Raw genomic sequence first — 17,738 nt, 5'->3', positions numbered from 1 at the left:
GAACAGGAATTTAAATTTATCTCATAAAGAACAAGAATTTAAAGTTGTCTCATAAAGAACAAGAATTTAAAGTTGTCTCATAAAGAACAAGAATATTAAAGTTGTCTCATAAAGAACAAGAATATTAAAGTTGTCTCATAAAGAACAAGAATATTAAAGTTGTCTCATAAAGAACAAGAATATTAAAGTTGTCTCATAAAGAACAAGAATATTAAAGTTGTCTCATAAAGAACAAGAATATTAAAGTTGTCTCATAAAGAACAAGAATTTAAAGTTGTCTCATAAAGAACAAGAATATTAAAGTTGTCTCATAAAGAACAAGGATTTAAATTTATCTCATAAAGAACAAGAATTTAAAGTTGTCTCATAAAGAACAAGAATATTAAAGTTGTCTCATAAAGAACAAGAATTTAAATTTATCTCATAAAGAACAAGAATATTAAAGTTGTCTCATAAAGAACAAGAATATTAAAGTTGTCTCATAAAGAACAAGAATATTAAAGTTGTCTCATAAAGAACAAGAATATTAAAGTTGTCTCATAAAGAACAAGAATTTAAAGTTGTCTCATAAAGAACAAGAATATTAAAGTTGTCTCATAAAGAACAAGAATATTTGTGCAACAGAAAAGACTGAACATCAAGAAAATTTGATCCGAGACTGCTGACGTTACTATAAGAAATAGAAAGGTGTTTCTTGTGTGGATGGGATGATAAAATAATAAAGAAATAAAAGAACAGAAAGGTAGAATCACTTCAAGTCAAATAAAATCTGAACAGTGAAGTTTCATTGGTATTGATTGTAAAACTAATAATTGCTAATGAGTGAATAACGCACCAACGCAATCTGGACTGATGTCACCCGTAAACTTCTGGCTGATAAAACAAAGAACCCATGTACGTTACTCTGTCCCAAACTTGAATTCCGTCAAATTGGCACATTTTGAAAACGCTGACGTCGAATTTGAAGATTTGTATACATGCTAAAAATTCCGTACAAATAGGTTTTAGGTTCGTTGATTTTGGGTTTGGGACGTTCGATTTCATTTTTGACAAATTATTTATCGTTCGATTTTAATTTTTTAAAGCAGAGAGTAATTAAATACTGTAAAATACGTAATTTTACATACATATATTTTTTTTTTTAATTTATATTGTGTAAAATTCAGTTTTAGTATAAAATCATTTTTCTTTCTAGATGCCATTTTAAAGTAAATAATAAAGGATTTAAGTTTTTTAAATCCATGAAACAATAAAATCTTTATTTACGGAATATTTTTTCGCTAAAAAATCACAAAACTTTTCCTTTTGAATTAATTCTTCGTTTTCTTTTATGGAATGTTGAATAAAGGCAGTTTCGATATAAACTGTGTTCGTTATTTTCTTTCGAACGTATTTTTTAAGTTTTCTATTTCTTTCTGTAAAAAGCTCTCATTCATTATTACAAATTTCTAGATATTCAAGTTTGATTCGCTTGTGTTTAAATAACTCGGATTCACTAAATAAAATTTCCATGAACAAGTTTCTTTCCAAGAACCTCTCATCTATGGAATCACGGGGCTGACCACAACAATTTTCAAGTCGACTATTAACAGATTTTGTATCAAATTCTGATCCATCGCTTTCAATTTTCTCAATGTGTTGCTCATCGCCAACTGGCAATCATATTAATCTTTAATCTCGAGCGGCTTTTGGCCTTGATAATCGGAGCATTAGTAAAGCCTTGATAAAAAGAGCATCAGTAAAGAAGAAAACATAAAAAATAAAGCAGTGAAACAAAGATACAGCGCACTGCGTAACCTTGACCTCACGTACAAGAGGTATTGGTATGCTTGTTAGATTTGAACGCCAGTAATGATTTCACCAGCGTCATATGAACTTGTTTAGTTTCAAAACGTGGTTGTAAAACATTATATAGAGTCGCGTATAACAATAAGAACGTAGTGTTAATAGTTACTCTGTCTCAAACATGAGTTCCGTCCAACTTCCATTCTTGGAAATCGATGATGTTGAATTTGAATAGTTGTTTTAACACAAATTTCTTGAAATGAGTTAGTTTTGCGTTTATAATTGTTAAAGCGTTCGCTAATGGACTGGGATACAGAGGTTCAATCTTCAGTTATTCCGTGGTACTTGACGCTTCCCCGAAAACAGCATTATAACGTAAAATGAATAGCGAAATTATCAATGCAATGATTAATTAAAAGGAAGCCTTCGAATCGCCTTCGACTACGGTTGATCAGTTTATTTATTTATTTCTATTTATATAAAGACCGATATGTGTATATATTTATATAATTTCCATGTATTTCTGAACTATTAAGCGATCATTACGAATTTTGGAACATATCTGTTAGTCGTAATGTGGGCTATATTTAGTTAAATTTAGTTTTATGTAAATGTATAAAAAAAGACGAACGTCCTTTGTACTCCAAAGAAAAGATTTATGCCTTTCTTTACATCTTGGTGTAGTAAAGGGAAAGAGAGACTTCGGGTTGCCTTCGATTACGGTCGACTCATTTAATTTAATTTGCTTAATATAATCTCAGAGAAAATGTCAATTTTTAAAAAATTGCTATGACTTGAAATCTGAAAACGTTTATCTATTAATATCTATATAATAGCACACTAAGACACGTAATGTTTATACGTGTGTTTCATACCCATTAAAAAAAATAAGACCGTCTTACAGGCATCATGATGATTGCTGGTTAATGTGATGTCGATGTTAGTGTGTAATAGTTTTGACTGTAATCCATTCAAGGAAACAACTATCAGAAGCTACATTGGCGATATTGTATAAACCTTGTTTATTTTTCCAATATGTTTATTTTATTTATTATGCCACCCTTCCCCTGAGAACATGACAGACGCATATTACACATTTTTAGTGTGATATTTTTTGTTATATTTGATAAACTTTTGAATGGCTCACGAATTGCCAATTGACCCGGTTGGTGACCTTTTTAGACCACATCAACCTTGCGCCACCACTATTTTGACAAGAGAAGAGACCAAAGGTTCTAGAACAAAAGTAATATAGTATTATCAGGTCTGTGCAAAAAGTTTTTGCCGGTTTGTTATAAATCACTGTAATTGATTTTATGAATATTTTCATGACTTAAACATATCACCACGATTAATTTATAATCTTTTTCTTTCAGAATATTAAAGCATCATTTATATTTTTCTGGAATATTATCATCTACGTTGACATCAGAAAACGAACTTCTTTAGTCAACAGAAAGGGAGTCATCTTCCATCATGATAATGCTCGTTATCACTCGATACTACTGACCAAAGATCACTTTGGAGAATTTGTTTGGAAAATCTTGCCCCATTCTACATATTTTTCTAATGTAGATTCATCGAATTATCACATATTTTGAGGACTACAAAACTATTCAGATTGCCTTATATTTTATCACGAGAGGAGATTGGACATGAGTTAGATTTATTTTTCGCATCAGAACCGATATTACACGCGATGTTACAAGCGATGTTACAAGCGAGCCATTTATAGTCCCGTTGATATAATCAAATTACATAGAAAAAAGGTATTGTATCATAAAAAGATTTTCAAAAACACACTTTTTCATTTTCAAGGTGAAATTTTAAATCGGCAAAAACCTTTGCACTGACCTAATAGTATAATAGATTCAAGATGGCGGCCATAAAGCTCCTAGTGCCGACACAGCGTTCGCACACACTCACACAAAATAAAAACTGCCAAATAACAGATATGACTCCTATATCCCGTTTTCATTTTATTTCAATTTTGAAAAAAAAAAAAGAAAATTAATAAATAAATAAAATAAATAAAATAATATTGATAAATACTGCTGGACTTGCGTGCTTTTCATTTTTGTTTTTTGAGCGAAAAGGGCGCGAAATATTTCCCGCCTTTTTTACTCGTTTTTCTTTGTAGATTAAATAAGCATAAACCAATCGTGACATCGGATGTTGATGACGTCAGAACCCTTCTCTCTCTTATTGGTTGGTGTTAATTTTTGATTGGTGTTATGTTTACCTATATCTACCAAGATGGCGATGCATCTGGATATATATTTATAGTGATAACGTATAAATATATATCAGTCTTTTATTTAGTGTTCATGCTGACATTTCATTTTGCAATTTCTGTTTGTTGCTCTGACAAAAGGTGTGTTCGGTGTTATATGCTGTACAGAAAAACAGGATCGCAATCACAGATCATGTCGCTTTTGCTTTCGATAGTACAACGACATAAACTGTTCTGGTTCGAAGGCTGCCAGGGCAGATAATAGGCTAGAGGACTGAGCAGACTCATTAAGAAACGAAACAAAAGCCGAAATAATAACCTAAGAAAAAAAAACGAAAAAAATCTTTAATTTATTTTCTTTTACGTTCTCTTTATTATTGTTATCTATGATTCGTAAGATTGTGCAAAATCTTCCATCGGAATAAAGATAACTTTTCGAACCAACTGGTGTTATTTGTTCGGTTGCTGTTGAGTCCAAATTATTGGTGGAATAAAAAAATATTTATGAAAAAAAAAATGAAAGGAAAAAGAAAGAGTCTATTGCTGCTCATTGATGTTGTCGCAGCTGAGTTTGTGAATATATACATAAAAACTGCAGATAAGTCTACCCAACAACGTGGATAAGCTTATGTATAGTTTTCATGTAATATATCAACTTTAATATTGACATGGATTTTGTTTAGATAGATCAATGTTTATTAGTCGTCCTCATTTTTGCCCTTGATAATATCAACCATTTTGTTGTAGTTGAATTGCTTGTTTTTCAAAGGAGCATCTTTCCATACGTTCTTGATCTACCAAAAATAAAATGATAATTTATTTTTAGAAAAATGTAAAAACGCAAAAGACAAAAGTACAAATATAGAATGTCTTATAAATTGACTACGAAACAATGAATATGAAACGGCTGATGTGAATACGAAACAGTGGAGGAAGTAGATTTACTTGTTTTAAAGTCTGTAAAAGCATCATGAAATGTATTTATAACATATAACATTCTATTATGATACATACTGATCATTGTTACATAGTTTTTGTTAGGAATAAACTATTTTCTTTTTATAGTTACAGAAATACAAATACAAATATTAATATATTTTTACTAAAATAAATAATATTTAAAATATGATAGTAATAATAATAATAATAATAATAATAATAATAATAATAATAATAATAATAATAATAATAATAGAATTTAAAAGAAAATAAATCGCTAACTCACCTCTTCTTTGGTGAAGTTGTCACCCATGTTTTCCAACAAATCCTTCAAACTAAAAAAATAAAAAGAAATCATTAGAAATCTGTAGGATTAATTACGTTTAAATAACAATTTCTTTCATTTCTATATCTTTTTCTATTTACAAGTAAGCTAGAAGTGTCCCTGTCTACCATGAAAGCAAAGATAGACACAAAAAGACCGGTTTCTAATTTTGGGAAAATCCAGTACATCAAAAAGGGCACTCTAGATTAGAACAAAAATTGAAATTGCTTCAGTCTAAAAGGATTTCTCCTTCACCGTCCGAGAATAGACGAGAATAAATGTCTCATCAGAATAAATAATTTGATAAGAAAAAAGACCAAGTTGCCGACTGTTTACGAATAAACACAAAATATGTGGTAACGACATGAAGAAGCATAGCAACACGCGCCCATGATTGGCATGTGCCCGCTGTAGGGAAGCAATAACACAAGAATTATACGATTATGCAAATTTAGGTGCTGTTGGAAGTTTCAGGTGGGAGCACATAAAAATAAATAAAAAAGTGTGTATGAAATCTTTCTTTAAAACTTCTTTCTTTTAACTACTTACTCAGATTGCCTTTTTCTCATTTACCCCTTTCTCTCTTACTCCCTCTCTCTCACTCTAATATTGAACCAGCTTTAAGAGAAAGAGAGAGACGTAAAAGGTACTATATATTAAAAAGATTATCTATTATTGTGTATTTATTTTAATATTCTTAATTAATCATCGATTCATAACAGAGAAATGCCATTCTAAAAGAAGTCACACTAATATTTTGTAATTAGATGAATGTAATGGTCCTTACAATCAGTCGTGTTCAGAAGTCTGATGACGCTTTTGTGATGCCACGAGGCCAACTCATCTATTGGATGCCCTAGTCCTCTAGAGTCTCATCGTATCTTATCTCTAGAAATATTATGAGAAAGGAAGAGATCTCGTATATGATTGCATGCAACTCTTTCATTGTTTGAGGTTCGGGGCTAACAACCTGTCGTTCTCTCCCCATCTCTCTCTTCTTGCACGCCACTGATTACAGTAAATGCAGATCTGAATTCAACAAAAAAATGCTTATTTGTATAAGCGTTGGTAATTATTCCCAAGTTATACTTACTAATCTTCAGGAATGAATCCTTGGCCATCTTCATCGAACATGGAGAAAGCATTTCTAAGGGCATCCTCAGGATCGGTACCTATGCAAAGAATCATGAGAAACAATAATTAGCAAAGGTGAAAATAAGGAAAAGTTTTAAAATAAAAGAGAAAAATACGACGCGTGTTTGAAACGTAAAATACTTCGAGTTTTATTTTTTTCGGTCTAAATTGGATTTCTGGTCGCAATAAAGTTTCTTCAATAAATAAGGAGGGCGCAGGTTTACTATCTTAGCTAAGTAAACAGTAACCAGGTTTAAATCCGGTCACTAGGTTAGCTAAAACGAGATACTAATAACTAAAACGAGATACTAATAACACTAGACTTTGAAAGTTGGTACAATCTATTGCATGTTATACTTACCGGAAACTTTGTCACCAAAGAGGGTGAGGAAAGAAGTGAAGTTGAGTTGACCGGGGCACTCCTTCAACATGCCGTTGAGCTCATCATCAGAGGGCACACGACCTGCGCAAAGACAACGAATCGATATCAAAACAAACGATAAAAAGTTCATATGGCAATATAGACAACGTACACTTGCAATGCATCTATTCAGTGTCAAGAAACAACGGATATCCACTATAAGGGTAGTTGCGCGTGTAATTATGTTTTAAGGATATCACACCTCTCCTGAATCGGCACTACTTGAGTCCAATGGCAAGGAGAAGTGGCAGACGACTGAAAACAATGCCGAGATAAACGGAGAGCACATACAGCACCTGGAATTCCCAAATGGTCACCCATTTTAGTACTGACCAGGCTCAATGTTGCTTAACTTCGGTGATCTGACGGTAACCGATGTGTCAACGTGAATTATGCCATATACTTAATTTCATGTAAATAGAAGTTATTTTATCTTTGCAGTAATGTCAGTTATGCGTGTACTTAACGTGTAACAAAGGGTGTAATATTACTGCATGTTAATAGGACCAGGAATGTGTTTTTTATAAAGGTGTTACAAGGCATCTACGCCACTGAAGACCATAACGAGCATCCCATTTCTCATCGTACCTTATTTCATTTTGGTCGCAGTTCAACTTTTATCCAATTAAAAAAAAAGTCACTTCTATAATTTTGTTTTGTAATGAACTAAGTGGTGAACCGTAGTCGACGGCAACTCGAAGGCTTCCTTTTCAGTAGCTCTTATACCAAGATGTACCCTTAATCCTCAACTTATCATGTTGAATATTTAGCCAGCGAGTATCAAGTATCATGTTTTAAATCTTTGCTATGACTCGATCAAGGATTTGAACTCTGATCTCTTGACTCACTAAAGGACACTTTTACCACTATACCAAGTGAATTAATATCACATAATCTTCCTCTGTTTGTGTCAAGTGAGATTTTCGAATTTGGATTGTATTAAAACATTAATTTTTGCTTTAATCTTGTCTCTTATTTGTGTCCAAACTATTTGTCTTTCCAATTTATTTCAACATATTCGAAAAGATTAGCACAAGATTAGAGCCATGTAAAAGCTGTTTGTGGATTAAGAGAATGCGTTATTTAAAAGGTGCTCATTCACATATCAACTGCCATCCAGTGCCGTCTTGAATTTTTGGATCGTCTTCAGGCTGACCACGGGGTTCACTAGCTTGTCCCATAGCGCAGCGACTTGAACTGAAAATGAAAACATCAATTTCACGTAAAACCTGTGAATTTCCAGGAAGCTCTCTTTTCAGAGCCGGCATAAAAAACGCACACATCACAAGGCAGATTGTAGTTATCGTTCATGATGTTAAAGGCGATAATATCGTCGCTCAGGCGCCTATGCTGCAACTAGTAAAACTTGAGGGCAGCCAGTTGCTGTTTGTAAGATTTTGTGGGGCTGTGGACCATTCTTGTCATCAGCATTTGAACACTCCAGCTGCTTGATATGCCGAACGAAATTTGGGGGAGCTCGAATTCTTCTTTCGAAGAGTGCCACGGTACACTAATATATAGGTCAACTGTAAGCACACAAAAAAAGAACGAATCAACTCACCCAAGGAAGAGAACATGTCTTTCAAGTCATCCATTCCGATGAAGCCATCTCTATCCTGATCAATCATGGTGAAAGCCTGCAGAAGGAAAAGACACAAAGTAAAAAAATAATGGTCGGAAACGACAAAACAATGGTAAGGCATTACAAGAGAAAAGAAAACAGGATTTAGGTGTTTAGAATAGATTTTCCAAGAAGAGTAGAAATTTAACAAAAATAACACTAAGAGAAATACAGACACACAATACACAGTGGTATCAATTACAAAAATGCACACACACACACACACACACACACACACACACACACACACACACACACACACATATATATATATATATATATATATATATATATATATATATATGCATGTATAGTGCGGTTAGACCCGCCCAAAGCCAAGTATTCAATCTATAACCATCTAATTGATAGTCGGCAATTCTATTCTAAAGCCACGGAATTGCCGCTTGCGAATCATATAATCTAAACATTGACTTTCACTTTTAAATTGTTCATTTTGTTCATTTATAAAGAACTTTGTATTACGCCAAGTAAATAGCAGGTGATATAATTTAACTAGATTGCTTTACCCAGAGAAGGAGGGCTTCCACAGACAGATTTGGATTTAATATCACAGTGAACAATTTTGTCAAGTCATTAATTTACCGTTTATTGCAAGCTGTTTATTCACGTTTTTCTCTTATTAATAGAATTATCTGACGAAAATTCTGAGTCGAATTATAAATAATTTTTGTTAATGAGTTACTGTCGGTAGAATTGAAAATCAATAAAAAGATTAAACTAAAACCTCGGATATTCGTGTTAAGGCAATTGTATCCCTATTCTGTTATAACTTGTACGAAATTTTGAAAATAAAAACTAAATAGAAAAAAAAAAACGCAATACATTAGTCTCTTATGTAATAATATAGTTTAGTTAATAACCGAAAAATTGAACATAAAATATATACAAGTAATTTTAGCAAAACGCATTAAACATTTTCTACCGACCTGTTTAGTTTTAAAACGTGCAAACTGATTGTAAAAAATTTTTAGTTCCGAATTTTTTATCATTAATTTGACTTATTAAAATACAAGAAAATCAAATATGGCGTCGATTTTCTTTGAAGGTGGTCACTAATTTCAGAACTAAAAGGTAGTAAAAAATATTTATCTTAGAAATAATCCTAAGTCCAAAGGGTAAATCTTGCCAGTCGCGCATAGGGTAAATAGTAGGGTAAGTTATTTTTTTTACTATTTTTTTAAAGAAATTAACCACCAACAGAAACAGATGGTGAAAAGGCCACTTTGATACTTGTTCGAATAAGTAAAATTAACGATGAGAAATTCAGAGATAATAAATCTGACAATAAATTTCCACATTTTCAATTTATACAGGTCGGTAGAAAAATGTATTTTAATGTGTTTGGTTACAGTTATTTGTTACATGTATTTAGTTTTTGATTTCTCGACTGTTAACTATACTGCCAGGTTACTGTTTCTTGTTAATACTATGTGTGTACGTGAAAACTGCATATAACGCGCGCACATGCTCGTACATTTCCATGCAGTGTCAACCAAAAGCACAGAATTTAACTAAATTTGTACAAACGTGACTCATATCGAGGAGAAAGGTCTTATGTCTTCTTTATGTTAACAAATGCTCCAGATGATTTTCGTACGCGACCGATGGTTAAAACTAAGGACGACTAATATTTCAGAATTTTTTATGATAAGTTATATTTTGTATTATTTGGATTATCGATCCATTGTTCTCATCTTGTTCTCACAACGTTTCAGCCCATTAAGCTCTGAGCTCTTCTTCAGAATAGATTGCTCTCGTTCTGTCAGCCATGATAGAATCTTTCAGGAATTCGTAATTGTATTCTTAGTATCACCCGTACTGCGGATCGAACCATCAACTTCAAGAATACTATCACTTAGAACTAATTATTTCTTAGCATTTTTCATCTGTTGTGCCACAGGTCCTTATAAACGGACATGGCTGACGGAATGAGAGCAAGCTACCCTCGTGGACTGAATAAAGCGTTCCGTTCGAAATTTTGATTCTCGAATTTGATTTCGACAAGACGTATCTGAAGAAGGTTGAAGATCACATCAACAAAATGTTATTAGAACATGAGCTGGAATAATACAAACTACGATTTAAGTTTACATATTTCTAACATATTCCCTACCAATCAGAACTTCTGCGATCTTGTTTTCTCTCCTCCTTTTTGTATAAAGATTTTTGAAATGCACCAGGTGACCTCATGAAATCAACTCTTACGTTTAATTATTTAACAGCAACGTTATGTGACCAAGCATTTAAAGTTTATAGGATTTGGCAGGTTTCATGCCAGAAAGATTATATTAGGTTGGTGCAAAAATAATGTCGTTTTTTATCAGATATATACGTCAAAATACGACATTACTTTTGCACCAACCTAATAATATTTTTTTTAGCATTGGCTAATGCATTTTGTATTTAGCATTTAATACAGTTTCGAAGAGAACGCTCAAAGGTAACGACCTTATGCCATATCAGTGGAAGTATAAACGAATACGATATTTAAAACAAAATACCTGTATAAATCGTATCATACACAAACGAAATAAACGGATTTAAATGTCAAAGTATTTCATTCAACGTTCACGTAGAAAATAAAGAGGAACAAATTAGAATCGGCCTCTTTTTTGCACGTGCAAGACAGATCATTGAAATCTGCCTTTCCAGGCTTCGCCTTCCTTAAAATGCCCGTTTAACACTGAAAATTATATTTGAAAGTTCGGCAAGACTGATGAAGACGCTATCAGAAAGTTAAGCGTGATAGACCGACCAAACCTTTATAGAAATGTGTCCATGAAATCTGCGAGTGCAGCTATAAAAATCTTTTGAAAAAATATTTCAAGCATAACAGACGAAAATTCTATTGGTATTTGTTTCTTCACGAAAGCAAAATTTGACGCAAGGTTGTTTTTAATGTGAGGGAGAAACCAGCTCCCCAAAAGGGGCCACTGGAAGTAGGCATACAAATTTCCTTACTTAAGGAGGGTTTCCCCTCTATTGACTAAGAACAAAGTGTAGCATCAGAACAGATACTACACTGTGATCTTAGCTCGAAGGCCGGAACCGACCAGTTAATATAGTCTATCATAAGAGATAAGAACATGTCTCTAAAAAAAAGTTACACGATGGAGTTTAAGTAATAAAAGGATCGACTGTAGTCGAGGACCACTCCAAGGCTCCATTTTCATTGGTTACTAGACCGATATTTAAAGAGGCGCGTCACTCATTACCACGAATTACTCTACTTATCCTCGACCCTCATTTTATAATGCTGAGTATTTAACAAGTGCAAAAGTGAAAAAGTGCAAAATAGTTAACACTTGAGGTCTCATAATTTATATAAAACTCATTGTAGCTAAAATACCCGTTGACGCTGCATTTCTTACATATAACTGTAAAACGGCAAAACGCTTTAACGAATCGAAACAAAATCGTTTCTATTTGATCATTTTTAATCTTAAAATTATCAATAAATATCGTTTAAATACATATCGTTTTAATACAATCTTCACTGGATATTTTTATTCAATTTTATTTTTGTTTTATCAAACGAAGAAAATCTATTTTGTAAAAATGAATTTCGATTCTTCACGTAATAATATACTTCACTTATTTAATGGATCTAACCGATAATGGTCCCTAGTGACCCTCGGATGTCATCAAAAGAAAATTTCAATGATCTGTTCAGATTCTGTGAAACATTTAATCTTTATTGAAACTTGCTTAAAAGTTCTAACAAATCAATTTCCATAACGCGCACAAGCATTATTAGACTGTATATACTGATATTTTTAAGCCGCTTGTTGCTGCCGATTTTCGCATGATGTAAACAAGAAGTGGTGAATTGAAAACACGTCGCAGACGCATGGTGCTGATGAAACATGCCAAACCAGTAAAGTAAACACACGTGGAATCTATCTTTTTTAAAACACACAAGGACACACAACAAAATATGGGGTAGTGTAAGAAAATTGGGGTGTGCCTTGGGCGTAAGGGGGGAATCATTTTTTTATAGATAAGTTTTAAAAAATCAAATATCAATCAGATCGATTAACAAACGCAAACACAAACAAAAAACAAAGTTTATTTATTTTGCTTATCACTAAATCGATATATTTTCAATATGGATGAAAAATGTTTTAAATAATAATCATAATAAAGTAGAATTGCATTATTTCGATCCTAGAAAAAGATTTAGAAGGTTGAAATTGAATAATCCTGCTGAATTGGTTTCAAATGATTATGGATCAAATTCAATGCAAATCTGAAATATTTGAATTTTTAAACGAGGAATTATCTCAGTATTATGCATCCTAAAATTTATCTCTATTATATGCCCCTAAAATATTATCCCCATATTATGTCCCCTAAAATTATACCTTATATTATGCCCCCTAAAATATCCCCCTTAAATTATCCCCATATTATTCCCCCCCAAATTATCCCCGTATTATGCCCCCTAAAAAGTATCCCCTTATTATTCTCTCTAAAAATATCCCCATATTATGACGCCTAAAATTTATCCCCATATGGCTCCTTAAGACCGTTTAAAATGTTCCAAAGAAAATGAAATTTATTAATTGGTATAAAAAAATTCACAAAAATCTCCCTTTGCATACAACTAAATTAAACTAAATATAGCCCTTATGCATATCAGCTGTGTTACAAAATCATAATGATCGGTTAATTAATTTAGACATGAATCCTGTACATACAAATATATAAACATGTAAACATATTTAAGTTTGTATAGATAGAGATTTTTATGGAGATTTATAAATAAATAACGAATTGTTTAGAACTGATAATTCAACATTTAACAGACAAATATCCAAATAATACACACATAAAAATTACGACATACAAGCATACAGACAAAATGCATATATTCTTTTTTAAAAAGAGATTATAAAGTATTTGCAAGATACAGTCGTGTTTCGTTTAACTGTCTATTTCGAAATACATTTGTGCTATATTTATGAATAAGCCTGTAAGAAAAACACGGAAGAATGGTTTACAAAGCTTTATTCTGTTTATAATAGTTTCATAAAAACTTATTTATAGTTATCTATAAACTTATTATACAACGAAATGATCTTTGACAAGGGAGATAATCTCCAACAAGGAAAATAAATTATGACAATATGTCAGTCGATTTTGTTTTCGTCTATATTCTGTTTAATGGTCTTTTGTGTACAGGTAAACTATCCCCCTTAAAATTCTTACTTATACGGATAAATAAATTAATAAATGATGTTAATAATTAATAAATAATTAATAAATTCATAAATAAGATGTCTAGATAGAATGTTATTTTACGTAGAACCAGCTTGATCTATTTGGCATTGCCATGGATATATTGAAGACATCTTTTTATTTATTTTTATTTAATTTTTTTTGCGCAGTTATTAAAAATTTATTCAGAAAAAGAAATAACTTGTGAGGAAGACCAGTCTTTCTATGGTTTTCAAATAAAAATAATACTAATTATTCCCCTTATTTATTTAGATTATTTTCAGTAATTAGTTAAAAAATAGATTGTCTGGATTGGAAAAGTATTTCTTTAAATTAAGTGTAACAAAATACATTATACGAAATATTGCTAATAATATGGTGCACTAATAACAAGCAATAATTGACTCATCAGAAACAAATTTTGATTTGCAAGCTAAATTACATTTAAGCTTACAAATCAAAATTTGTTTCTGATGAGCCAATTATCGTTTGTTATTAGTGCACCATGTTGTTAGCAATATTTCTTTTATAGAAATAGATTAATTTAAATTAATAACCCAACTTAGCTAAATACTATATGTACCTAAAGTAACTTGGTCGACCATAGTCGAAGGTGACCCAAAGTTTCCTTTTTCTGCATCGAAATGTAAAGAAAATTCCATCACTCTATTCCCAGAATTACTCTTTTTTTTTTTTTATTGATCCTCAACTTCTAATCCTGAAAAGGAGTATCAATAAACATTTTTGAGTCGGATATGAGTCGACCGAGTGCTGAACTCTAACCACCTTTTCAATTAAAGAACATCCTTACTATTACGCCAATAAATTCAAAGTTACTGATTATGATATAAACTTAATAAAATAGTACATCTGTGAAATTATGATTCGGTGTTAACAACAAATATGGCCGTGCAACAAAATATGAGGTGTGTGTCACGTGATTAAAAAGAACGTCATTTTCTTGGGATGTAAAATGTACATGAATTAAAGTTAAACACTTGAACAACGTACAGAATAAATGTGCTTTATGCAACATGATGCTTTTGTGAATGTGTCACTTAGTTAAAAATACACAAAATTACATCAATAAAATTGTAGCTTAAAAGGGGGGGGGGTCATCATTTGCCGAATTTTTGGTGTCATCCCAACAAGACGAATCGAGAAAATATCCCAACAAGACAAATCGTATCTGAACACAGACATATATTTTAAAACTGTATTTCGACATGTCTTATCATAATAGTTCACTTTCGTTCTAACATGATACAAAACACACACACATACATACACACACAATATATATATATATATATATATATATATATATATATATATATATATATATATATATATATATACACCTCAATGGCACAAAATAATCATTGGTACCGAGATTGAGTTAATATTGAAAGTCTTCCATTTGAATTCTTCTAATTATCCGCAATTTGTAGTTAACTAAACAAGCCATCTTTCACTTAACGATCTATTTAATGAATGACATTTAATGGCTGCCAAGTCATCTCACCCTTTCTCACTGTATGTTGATTCACAGACGCTCTGATAAATTTTAAAAGTCTTTGTGAGCATTTCGAGAGAGAATATCTTTTTACAGTGTTGCTTCTTAATTGCTTTATTTTACCATCTGGTTTACACAGTGTGTTCGTACACACCTAAAACACATATATAAATTAGATGGCAAAATAATAAGCGCCTTTACCTCGATGTCATACATAAGGATAGCATAGAATTAATGTCTCGTTTTATTAATTTGATCCGATGTTGAGTAACGTTTACTGTAAAACTACTAACATCTTAAAAGAACAACTAACTTGATTTTAAATACAAGCAAAAACACGTAATTAATCTCGATATCTACAGCATCTTTCACACAGAAGAGACGTTGTCTTTATTCTATCCTTATTTCTATGAAATACGCTCGACTGAGCTTCAATCTCTCTTGCAGCAAAAAATCTTACTACAACTGCGAAGAAATTTGATTTATTCCTATATATATTTAACATAAAGACAGCAGAATTTATTTCCGTTTTGTGGAATGCATTACACAGAACTGTTTCCCTGTCGATTGCAATGTTTGTCTTCAAATCTAATGTCGATGAAAACTCATAATCACATTATGTCATTCACCATTTTCAATCCTCTTATAATATTTTTCATCATTTAACTGACAATCTCATTAATCCTTACATTTGGTGGGCTTTCGGCCTTGATAAGTATGGATTCATTAATAAACTAAGTGAGATTTTGTCTGATTGGATTCGTCTTGTTGGAAATAAACTAAATTTTTTTATCTACCTTTACCATTGCACAATATTCACTCATATGTTTGATACTCATATGTTTGATACTCATATGTTTGATACTCATATGTTTGATGAAAAGGAAAGAAAGATATTTGTAATTGTTTTAGATAAAGAGTTATCATATACTTCATTATTTTCTTCAGACTCGAAATTTATATTTCTATGATTTTCGACCGATGTTTCTTCTGACTTTTTTCATGTGTATTGTTAATTTACAGTTATTTTTTCATCATATTTTTAATATGATTGTTTTTATGAATTTGTATTGAATTTTCTGACATGAATCAATGATTTATTTTTGGTAAAAGTCCAATCATCGGAACAACACATAATTTATATAAAAGACATTAAAACGAAATTTTGCATAACACACTTTTTTTTCTATACTTTTATTTTCTCGGCATTTAATGACTGCCAAGTCATTTAAAGGCATGTTGTGGTTGCTATTAAAGATTTAATGCCAAAGGAACACATTTTGTAGAATAAAAAGTGCGATATAAAAGTGTTATAAGAGAAATTTATTCTAATGCGTTTGATATAAATTATGTATTGTTTTGTTGAAAATTTATCTATTTTGGACATTTTAATATGGAGTTTATATACAATGTGATCCCCCTCTCAAATGCAAACATGGAATCATAAATAAATTCCACGATTCTTTCTACAATCTTTTTACCATATTTGCCATAAATAAACTTGAGTCTATGCATGAATTGTACATCAAGTTTCAGTTATAAATACCCAACAGTCTATTTTATCGTTGCTCAATAATATACAGGAAGATTTTATACTTACTGGATCACAACCTCCCAGATTTTTGTATGCATAGTTATTTCAAAGTATATATCTATCAAAAACCAACCCAAGACAATTCCTGAACTGAAGAGAGCACCCATTCTGGATCAAATCAGGACAGCGCTATCAAGAGACGAGGCAATTTTGCTTATTGAATGAAAATAAAGCAAAGGCTGTCAGTCAATCGTGGCAGAAAGTTGGTGGACCAGTCAAGTATAGACTTAAGTTTGTTTGTACCAAATATGGTTGGATTGTAGAAAGGATTGCGAATTTCATAAACTAGTCTATAGAAAGGGATATTTTTCGAGAAGGGTTCATCCTTTAGATAAAAACTCATGCATAGCGTGACATAGCCAAACGTGTGTCAAGCGCAACAGATGTCCCCATAAACCATTACATTGAGATAGTTTTAAGAAGAATGCGTTTTTCTGCTGACTATTATTTTCGTAGTTCACTATGTTTCGACCAATGTGCATCCAGCTTTCTTCAGATGTATTGTTAATTTACGATGTTTTCACGGTATTTACATAATATAGTTGTTGATTGTTTCGTACTGTTTTCGCTGAAGTTTTCCATGATAAAGTCATCATCAAACTCATCGTAAACAAACAACTCAACAGAAGCCGCGTTCAAACATAGCGCATGTATCAATGCAAATAATGATAACTCTTCATCGGCAAAAATTCAAACAAAAACAATTACTCTTTTGAATTAAATGTGGATTGAAAATCAGGTTACAATTTGTTGATGTAATGAAGTACACATACAGGGAACATGCATATATACATATATTTAGATGTCAACACGGCGACCATGCATTGAAACATATCAGTGGCGACAAGCATGCAAATGTGCAAATGTGCAAATGTGCAAAAACAGCCATGCATGTCGCAGAGACACATGCTCAAATATGCAAATTATCG

General features: G+C 31.8%; 1 protein-coding gene and 1 pseudogene across 2 annotated transcripts in view; both read right to left on the bottom strand.

Moving 5' to 3' along the window:
- Nucleotides 1-3,738: 3,738 nt before the first annotated feature.
- The window catches only part of LOC145266899 (myosin regulatory light chain LC-2, mantle muscle), a 37,529-nt gene continuing 23,529 nt past the window's right edge, over nt 3,739-17,738 (bottom strand). For both annotated transcript variants that reach the window (XM_080122670.1, XM_080122669.1), the window contains exons 4-8: nt 8,399-8,474; nt 6,778-6,879; nt 6,376-6,454; nt 5,244-5,292; nt 3,739-4,812 (exon numbers count right to left, since the gene is read on the bottom strand). In XM_080122670.1, coding sequence (XP_079978796.1) covers nt 4,717-4,812; nt 5,244-5,292; nt 6,376-6,454; nt 6,778-6,879; nt 8,399-8,474 — 402 coding nt within the window. In that variant the 3' untranslated portion in view covers nt 3,739-4,716. The remainder of the gene's footprint in view (nt 4,813-5,243; nt 5,293-6,375; nt 6,455-6,777; nt 6,880-8,398; nt 8,475-17,738) is intronic.
- Nucleotides 7,122-7,240, bottom strand: LOC145267235 (5S ribosomal RNA; annotated as a pseudogene).

This window comes from Euprymna scolopes, chromosome 42 (assembly GCF_053919585.1).
Source record: "Euprymna scolopes isolate OS-2025 chromosome 42, ASM5391958v1, whole genome shotgun sequence".
Taxonomy (NCBI): domain Eukaryota; kingdom Metazoa; phylum Mollusca; class Cephalopoda; order Sepiida; family Sepiolidae; genus Euprymna; species Euprymna scolopes.
Note: the sequence above shows the minus strand (reverse complement) of the source record. Positions and strands in the feature narration are given on the sequence as shown.